The following is a 9,072-nucleotide window of genomic DNA, read 5'->3' on the forward strand; positions in this document are numbered from 1 at the left end:
ATCTTATGATATTTACTTTGTTTTATATTATACTCATTTATTGTGCTTTTAATTATTAATTTTTCTATATGTGATAGTGGATTTTCATCGATGAGTTCTTGAAACTTGGTTCTTTTCCCTAAAACTATATATTTTTATATATATTATAATCTATAAAGCTCAATTTAATTTTAATTTTTTATAAATTGATTTTAATTGAGTTTTTACCTGTAATTTTGGATTTTGTCCCTAATATTATTATTATTATATATATATATATATACATACACATACACGCATACTATATAAATGTAAGTGTATGTGGTTATGTGTGCATGTTTACCCCAAAAATCTTTGAAAATGTGCATCCTCAAGAAAAACGAATTTGAATTTCGAATTCTTCATCTCCCAGACAACGATGTTCATAAATAATAATAAAAACATATACTTATGGTCTCTAGGCCCATCTATCACAACATACCCCAGTCATTCTGTTTAGTTTCCAATATTGATGTCTTCTTCTTACCTTTGTGATGTCCCCTTGTATTTGAGTGACCCCAGGTATTGGTGCCATTGCTTGAAGATCGACTGCTACGATCTTGGTATCTGTCTCGCCATCACTGGAATTGCCCCTTTTAGAGAAAAACAAGTTTACAATAAAAACACACTGGAAAGCCATTATGAAGGACATATTTTTGTAATGTTGTTGATAACTAATGTTCACTGGCAGAGGCTGGACAGCTCAACAGGATCCAACAAGTCTGGAGGATCATGTCTTGTTCCCATGTTCCAGTTTGGGTTGGGTCTCTATAGCTGAATGTCCGGGTTTATGCTGACCCCGTTTCAGAATATAATGTGCGCTTTGCTTTTACTGTGCCATCAACATTAGGGAGGTCCACTTGTCACTTGCGATGCTACACAATCCAAAGAAACCTCTAAGGACTGAAATGTATATATAGACATTTAAATCATCATCATCGTCGTCGTCGTTTAACATCCGCTTTCCATGCTTGCATGGGTTGGACGGTTTGACTGAGGACTGGTGAAACCAGATGGCTACACGAGGCTCCAATCCGATTTGGCAGAATTTGAATTTAGAAGGAAATGAGGGACAAGACGCCATTATTTTCTCTGGTGTGTTAACGATTCTGCCAGCTCACCACAAATATTGATCAATAAAAGATGGCCAAGCAATGTTTCCTATAGTTTTTCACAATTTCTAACTTAGAAACAGCTTTTTTTTTTGTAAAAGTGTCCCTGTGAAGTAGATCAGTGATTGTTTGATTATCTCCAAGTAAGAGATCAATACAAAAAAAAAAAAAAAAAAATCACAAAGTTAAAAAGATTGAGAAGCACAAACTGAAGTAATAAGTAATTAAGCTGTCCATAATTATAAAATTATATTTGAATGAAAATAGACCAAACCTGAGCTTTTTGGACAGGACTTGACTCCAGCTGCCTGGGGCAGCACAAAGATCAACAACCTTCTGAACACCTATAAAGAAAGAATATAATTAAAGGTTATTATAACGGAATATGAGAAAATATTGTAATGGTTAACATTTATCAAATATTTTTATACACACATCATATACATATATATATATACACATATTTATTTACACATTTATACACATATCTTATCCATTTATATGCATGTCATATACATACATACTCACACCATATATATACACATTTTATACATCATATATATTCATATACATCATCATCATTTGACGTCTGTTGTCCATGCTGGCATGGGTTGGACAGTTTGACCAGGGCTGGCAGGCTGCACTAGACCCCAGTCTGATTTGGCATGGTTTCTACAGCTGGATGCCCTTTCTAATGCCAACCACTTTTGAGTGTAATGGGCGCTTTTACATGACACCAGCATCAGTCACATTGCCTCTGTGAAGCCCAATGCTCAAATGGTGTTTTTTACATGCTGGTGACACATAAAAGGCACCCACTACACTTTCAGAGTGGTTGGCATTAAGAAGGGCACCCAGCCATGGCAATCAAGCCAAATTCAGATTGGAACCTGGGGCAGCTCTCCAGCTTACCAGTTCCAGAAACAAAAGCAGTAAATTGAGTTGTCTTTACACAAGACTGTCCTCTCATCCTAAGATATGAAACAGGGAACTTACCATCAAAGATCTTGAAGTCATCATTGATCTGGAGTAATTTGAAAGCACTGCGAGCCCTCCAACCTTCCTCTTTTGCTAAACGGTAATAAACATCTCGCTTGTCTTTTGATGAACGTCCCATTCTTCAACAGATGGTAGCTGTGTCCTAAGAAAAGATATGTAGTGAAATAACTTGGAATTTTGGAATGCTACAAAAAAAAAAAAAAAACATGATGACGTATTCTTTAAAGTAATTCCAATCATTAATCTGGAGCTATGCTAGATTAGTAACTTTTAAAGTTTTGTACTTCCCCACCTGGTACTTGACAATTTATTTTATTGGTTGGTAAAAGATAACATGGCTGGTTGTAGCAGAACAAAATGAAAGCACATAAAACAAGGTACTTTTGTATATGTACGTGGCCGTTGTCAGTACCGCCTGACTGGCCTTCGTGCGGGTGACACGTAAAAGCACCTACTACACTCTCTGAGTGGTTGGCGTTAGGAAGGGCATCCAGCTGTAGAAACTCTGCCAAATCAGATTGGAGCCTGGTGTTGCCATCCGGTTTCACAAGTACTCAGTCAAATCGTCCAACCCATGCTAGCATGGAAAGCGGACGTTAAACGATGATGATGATGATGTATGTATATACATGTGTGTGTATCATCATCATCATGCTTTAATGTCTGCTTTCCATGCTGGCATGGGTTGGACAGTTTGACAGGCGCTGGCTAGCCAGACAGCTGTCCAGGTTCCAATTGTTTTGTTTTGGCATGGTTTCTATAGCTGGATGCCCTTCCTAATGCCAACCACTTTATAGAGTGTACTGGGTGCTTTATACATGGCAACAGGGTGATGTTCTTAATATTTCATTTGAATATCTCTGTTCCTCTGTTGACGCAACAGATTGCCTTTGAGCTGTTTTACAATGTCTCTGGTTAATCAAACCCCAAATATTGTTGGCAGGTTTTGCTTTCGTTTTTCGAATAAAGGAAGTTGAAATGGAAAGAGGAAATGCAATGTTTGCATTGGTGTTTAAACTCCAAGTCAATGCTAATCAGACTTATGATCAAAAGCGTTCTAACCATGACCAAACCCTTTTACTACAGAAATCAGATATATCCACTCAAAATTGTATTACCTTTAATTGCCAAAAAGCTGTTTTATATACCAATTTATCTTTTTGTTAAGGAATGTCATTTTTGGAAATATATTTTTGTAGACATACATTAAATTTATTGAGGCAACACAACGTGCAGAAAATATCAATTCTCTTTTTGGTTGATATTTAACCTCGGTACTACTAAAGCAGAGTGGTCCCGAACGCGCACCCGCGCTAGCTAGTCGTGAGTGGTCGATCCTACAAAAGGTGCGCGTGCGCTAGTGTGTGAGCGCGCATGTGCAAATGAATACATGTGTTTAGGGTTAGGGTTAGGATCGACCACTCACGACTAGCTAGTGCGGACGCGCGGCTGCGCGTTCGGGACCACTCTGCTTTAGTAGTACCTTTAACCTCCTTACTTAATTAACTCTAAAATTTAATTTCATAGTTAAAGAGTTAATATATCACGGACATTTTTCAAGCATTTCAGGTGACTTAGCTGGTATTTCTAGCAGATCGAATGACCACACAGAGGCTCTCTCGTTACGGTATTTATTAGTGACGGTAGAAGAGTGAAGTAACTTCAACTGGAACTGCGAGATGTCTCTTCACCAAATATTGAAGACACACACTTTACACCTGGCAGGGGCAACATTATTCGAAAATAACAGCAAAGATCGGAACAATCACAATGGAGATGAATAACAAACAATTCTTGCGATAGGCTATACGGGTTAGAGTTGATGACACCCAGAACGACCTTGTTGATAGTAATTTGAAAAATAATCGATGGCGTGGTCATGTTTGGAAATTTACAGTTGCATTGAAATATCTTGACTAGTGTGCAAAACCTACAGTGAAGCAGACAGTCAAATATTTGTTTTTGAACATGATTCGGACAGTATAAGTCTATTCTATGAGGACAGACATAGCGTTAAACATCAATTATAGAACCCGTGTAATATATCTCATAAAACCTTTCTTTATCTGTTGAACATTTAAACACCCGTAAAAACAACATATGCCACATTTCATTTCATATATAACCTCATATATTCACATACATGAAATGTTATTAAGTATTTTAATGAATTTATTTTAATTAATCACTGCTGTTTGATGTTAGCTGGATTTAGTTAATTGGAAATCTCGTTACAGTAAATCAGTGATAAAGGAATAAAATAACAAAGGACTATGCAAAATACAATTATAGAATGGTCAGACATAACCTTTAAGATAGCAACTAACAGAATCAAATAAAAATAATTATTTCTTTTAATTAATCAAATACACATTATATATAGAGAGAAACATACCTTGTGGTCTTTCATAAATATGGGCGGTGAAGTATAAAAAATAGTTCCTACTGAAAATATTAGAAGTGAAAGTAACGGCGTCACACTGCAACGCAATGAGAAATGCTGAAAGCTCATGTCAAAGATGCTTTTTTTGTGTGTGTGTTTGTTTGACATTGTGTGAAGACAGACGATGTATACTTTTCTAGACTTTTAAGCGTGTTTAAGTGTAATTATCTCATGGAAGCATTAGGCAATGAAAATCAGGGAACTTAACCCTAATCATTTGTAGGTAAAATATTCATATTTAATTAAACACCCCAGTATGATGTTTATTGCTATGCTGGGCCAGCCGAGGAGATTATCAAAGCCCTGCATATCAGCTAAATCTTTCAGTTACCTTATCTTCCACTGTTCTTGTCTAGTTGTTCCACAAAGGTCAGTAACTTCCTTTTCCTCCTCTACAAATGAACAAATGATCGACCATGCCTGGTTTTTCTGTTTTCCCATGTATTATGGTTTTATGATGTTCCTCTAGTTTTACTTTCAGATGACAACTGAAATTCTATTACCACATCTACATAGAATGAAATACAAAACAGGTCTTGGCAATGATCTCTTCTGATGGAAGCTTTTTTTTGGGGGGGGGGATGAGGCCCATAAAGGTTATTTCATTTCATAATAGCTACCTCTGAAGAGTGCAGGGTTACATAATCAGACTGTAACCCAACACTCTATTGACCCCCTAGTGTGAAACTGATCAGTTAGATTGGCCATAATGGATATATAATACTGTACACTTTGAGATATATATATATATATATATATATATATATATTACAGGGCTTAGAAAAATATTAAGGTCCGTTGCATTAAGTATGTGAATCTGAGAGGGGGAACATGTTGAATAAAATTTTAATGAACTGATCCTCCTGTATTTTCTTTTACCCAAAGCCAGGAACTTTCAGCCCCCACCCACCCCCATCGTCGTACATATACACCGACATAGTTCCAATATAATCGTAAGCTACATCATCTGAAAGGTAATCGTAGAAAACCTGCATTTCTGAAAGTTATGAGGGAAGAAATTCGATGGGGTGAGGCAAACTTGTATTGATATGCTATCCAGCGTGTAAAAGGAGATCCAAATATTGTTTGACATAATTTGTGCAGTTGGTGCCAAACATTCGAACGATGTTCCAACCGTGACCATCTCGTATGTTAGCAGTGATTCTCAAGCATATTTTGCCTATGAAGCCCCCACCAAGTTCCTGTTTTACCTGGATGAGCCCTCATAGCCATTCAATGATTAAAAAATCCTACTATAATTTTATAATTAAATATTATTAGTAATCGCATAACTCAGGGGTTTTCAAACTTTTTGACTTGCGAACCCCTTTATATTTCAGGCTTTACCTTAGGGACCCCCTTATAAACGCTTATGAAATTTATACATAAATATTTGCTTAAAATAACATATATTTTTACATTTATTTATTTAACAAATAGGTTTATTGTCAATTAAAAGATTTCGATTAAAATACATATATAAAATCAAATTGCCCATAAAAAGTATTTGCGGACCACAGTTTGAAAACCCCTGGCATAACTTGAAATATGTTGTGTATTGTAGAATATAACCAATTTATTGGACATAAATTTTAACAACAAAATCTTATGTGGATTCTAGTTGAGAACCACTGTGCTAGATTATGCAACGTGTCTTGTCCTTTCATTGCTAGTATAGAGTGAGCTGAGGGAGATTTTACTGCAGTTTCTAGCAAGTCGAGCGACCACGTAGAGGCACTTTTGTTGGTTTGCGCGACTGTGTTTATTTATTGGAAGAGAATAATGACAACAGCAGTTTTGAAGAATTTCTTTGTTTGGGGTCCTCATCTAGTGGATGGAACCGTTTTAAGAGAAAAGCGTGTTTCTCAGACCTGGCGGAGCCAGAGTTTGAACAGGCGACCTTCGAGATAGATGGGGGGGAGTGGGGAGGAGATTTAGAAGAGACACAGAAAGATTAGAGAAAGAGAGGCGAGAGGAGAAAGAAAGAGAAAGAAGGAATTGAGAGAGGGAGAGTGAGAGAGAGAGAGAAAGCGAGAGAGAAAAAAATGAAGATGGGAAAGAGAGAGAAAGAAAGACGCGGGGGAGAAAGAGAGAGAGACACACACACAGAAAGAAAAAGACGAGAGATAGAGACAGAGAGTGTGTGTGTGAGAGAGAGAGAGAAGACTGGCCGTCAGAATTTCAAGTGAACAGAACGTTGGCCAGTCAGTGATGGAACCTAGGTGATCATACGAACTGCTAGAAATAGCAGCCAAATTACGCTATAATCCCAAACTCTCCCGACTTAAGGAGGTACACCATTAAATAATATAATGTTGAATATCCACTGTTAAACAGACTAAACAAAACAGATGGTCACGGATGGAGTGCATTTAAGCAGACGGAACACTGTAGCTTTTCCCATGATGCCTGCAACTTCCGTTAAATTTTTCTGACTTCTTTCTTTGAAGAGTTCCACATTCGAAGTCAGAAGGAATTGGACTTTCAACTTCCTAAAAATAATAAACACCAGACTAAGTCAATTAATAACTTTAAATCCTGTTTTATAATTAATCGTCTGGATTAATTAGTTTATTGTCGTCATAATAACTTTGTCTTCGATTGGAAAATTCACTGGAATTATCGATTATTGAACAGAAAACCCCCCAGGAATATCAACCAAAACATAAACGGATCTTTAAACCTAAATAACTCTTGTCTGAAGAGTCGGATTATTTAATTAACCAGGTTTAATTTGAAACAGTTCTATTTGTATATAAATGTGACGGAGTAAACGGACTTATTGTAGTTTTTTTTTTTCTAAAAAAAAAAAAAAGGACTGGATCGAAGGAAATATTTAAAAATTAAGAGAAATCTTCAAAAGTGAATCAGCAACGACTGGAAAATAATTAATTTTTGAATAATCACCATCAATCGACCAAGTAATCAATCAATTATGGTCCGTAAAAAGTTCGATCGAACTGTTGTGAAAAAATGTCCAAAATGTGAGGAACAAGTACCTGTTGCTTGTAAATTTTGTACCTGTGGACACCCGTTCGCTTCTCGGAATAAATTGCTTTTAAAAGAAGAAGCCGAGGAGGCGATGGGACTTTTGGATCGCTCAGACTTAAATAAGGACGACGAATCCCCAATGGACCGCCTGAGGCGACCCAGGAGGTTGAGTCGTGACAAACCTTCCTATTATGTGATTACTGAGATAAATCGCCATGTAAAGAGACCCCGACCAAAGGTGAAACCGGCGAGTAGCACCGATATGGGCGCTGTAGGTGAATTGGTTATACCTAAGAAGAAGAAACGAGGGCGACCGCGAGGTTCGGGTTCACGAAATAAAGCGAAACGGAAGACGATTCTTAAAGCACAGGCACCACTGCAACTTCAACAACCCAAACAGGAACCGTTGATTCTTCAACTCCCCAAACAAGAACGTCTGGAATCTTTGGAACAAGATTCACCCCAAGCAACATCGTCGTCGTCGTCATCGTCGTCTTCTTCTTCGTCGCCACACACACCACCGTCTCAGAGTTATTACCACCAACTCCAGGAAATGGAATTCTCCGACACCAAACTAGCCACGAGTCCCACACCTTCCCTCAGCATCGCCACCTCTTCAGGGATCGACAGAAAATTGAACCTGAGCAGCTCCTGTTCTGCGACCAGCAATACTTTTGGTAGTTCTAACCCGACCGCTGCCACTGCCTCCTCAAACACCAGCAGCACGGGGGAGATCTCCATCAAAATTGATAACCGAACTTCTTTCTCTGCTGCAACACCGTCGCCACCGTTATCATCATCATCGTCAACATCATCAACATCATTGTCAGCCACAGCAGCCGCAGCAAACATCGGCAGCACGAGCGGCAGCAGCAAAAACAAAGGCGGCGGCGGCACCACCGCCACCGCTGCTATTTCTTCATCAAGCGGCAGCACCAACAACAAGAACAGCAACAACACCAATAATAATAATAATAATAATAATAACAACAACAACAGTAGCCAGAACAACAGCAGCAGTAATCTGATGATTATTAACAACAACAGCAACAGCAGCATTAACAGCGTGTGCAGCGGCGGTAGCAGCAGCAGCAACAGCACCATCACCACGAATTACGGCACCAAAAACATTTCTAATAGCGACAGCAACAGCAATAGCATTTCTATTAGCAACATTAACAACAACAACAACACCACTAATAGTAACAACTGCAATAACAACAACAACAACAACAACAACAGCAGTTGTAGTAGTAGTAGTAATAATAATAATAATAATAATGGTACCAGTAATAATAACGGGGCAGAAAAAGACATGTATTCTAACATCTCACCTGAAAGGGCTCTACAGTTTTATGCAATTTTGGCGGATTTGAACAGAAAAATCATTTCACAGTCATTTAAACCATGGTGAAACGTTTTGGCATTCATTGTTTATAATATACACCTCCAGAAAACGCACACACACACACACACACACACACATATATATATATTATATATGTGTGT

At 37.8% G+C, this 9,072-nt stretch overlaps 4 protein-coding genes across 7 annotated transcripts in view; 2 read left to right on the plus strand and 2 right to left on the minus strand.

Moving 5' to 3' along the window:
* The window catches only part of LOC106872389 (putative tRNA (cytidine(32)/guanosine(34)-2'-O)-methyltransferase), a 9,775-nt gene extending 7,675 nt beyond the window's left edge, over positions 1–2,100 (minus strand). The window contains exons 1-3 of the mRNA XM_052976923.1: positions 2,043–2,100; positions 1,405–1,474; positions 506–611 (exon numbers count right to left, since the gene is read on the minus strand). Of these exons, the coding sequence (XP_052832883.1) occupies positions 506–611; positions 1,405–1,474; positions 2,043–2,100 (234 nt within the window). The remainder of the gene's footprint in view (positions 1–505; positions 612–1,404; positions 1,475–2,042) is intronic.
* Positions 1,405–9,072, minus strand: part of LOC106872367 (uncharacterized) — a 115,353-nt gene continuing 107,685 nt past the window's right edge. For all 4 annotated transcript variants that reach the window (XM_052976984.1, XM_014919341.2, XM_014919348.2 and 1 more), the window contains exons 13-14: positions 2,127–2,271; positions 1,405–1,474 (exon numbers count right to left, since the gene is read on the minus strand). In XM_052976984.1, the coding sequence (XP_052832944.1) occupies positions 2,202–2,271 (70 nt within the window). In that variant the 3' untranslated portion in view covers positions 1,405–1,474; positions 2,127–2,201. The remainder of the gene's footprint in view (positions 1,475–2,126; positions 2,272–9,072) is intronic.
* The window catches only part of LOC106872381 (forkhead-associated domain-containing protein 1), a 53,736-nt gene continuing 48,236 nt past the window's right edge, over positions 3,573–9,072 (plus strand). The window contains exon 1 of the mRNA XM_014919370.2: positions 3,573–4,941. The gene's annotated coding sequence lies outside the window, so the exon portion shown is untranslated. The remainder of the gene's footprint in view (positions 4,942–9,072) is intronic.
* On the plus strand, positions 6,040–9,044 carry LOC106872399 (uncharacterized protein DDB_G0271670-like). The gene has a single exon (XM_014919393.2). It carries the CDS (start codon positions 7,508–7,510, stop codon positions 8,975–8,977), a length of 1,470 nt encoding a protein of 489 aa, XP_014774879.1. The 5' UTR covers positions 6,040–7,507; the 3' UTR covers positions 8,978–9,044.

The sequence above is a fragment of the Octopus bimaculoides genome, chromosome 26, assembly GCF_001194135.2.
Source record: "Octopus bimaculoides isolate UCB-OBI-ISO-001 chromosome 26, ASM119413v2, whole genome shotgun sequence".
In the NCBI taxonomy this organism is placed as follows: domain Eukaryota; kingdom Metazoa; phylum Mollusca; class Cephalopoda; order Octopoda; family Octopodidae; genus Octopus; species Octopus bimaculoides.

Bases quoted from the DNA above. Each gene is read 5' to 3' on its own strand.
- LOC106872399 (XM_014919393.2), top strand. From the start codon at position 7,508: ATGGTCCGTAAAAAGTTCGATCGAACTGTTGTGAAAAAATGTCCAAAA.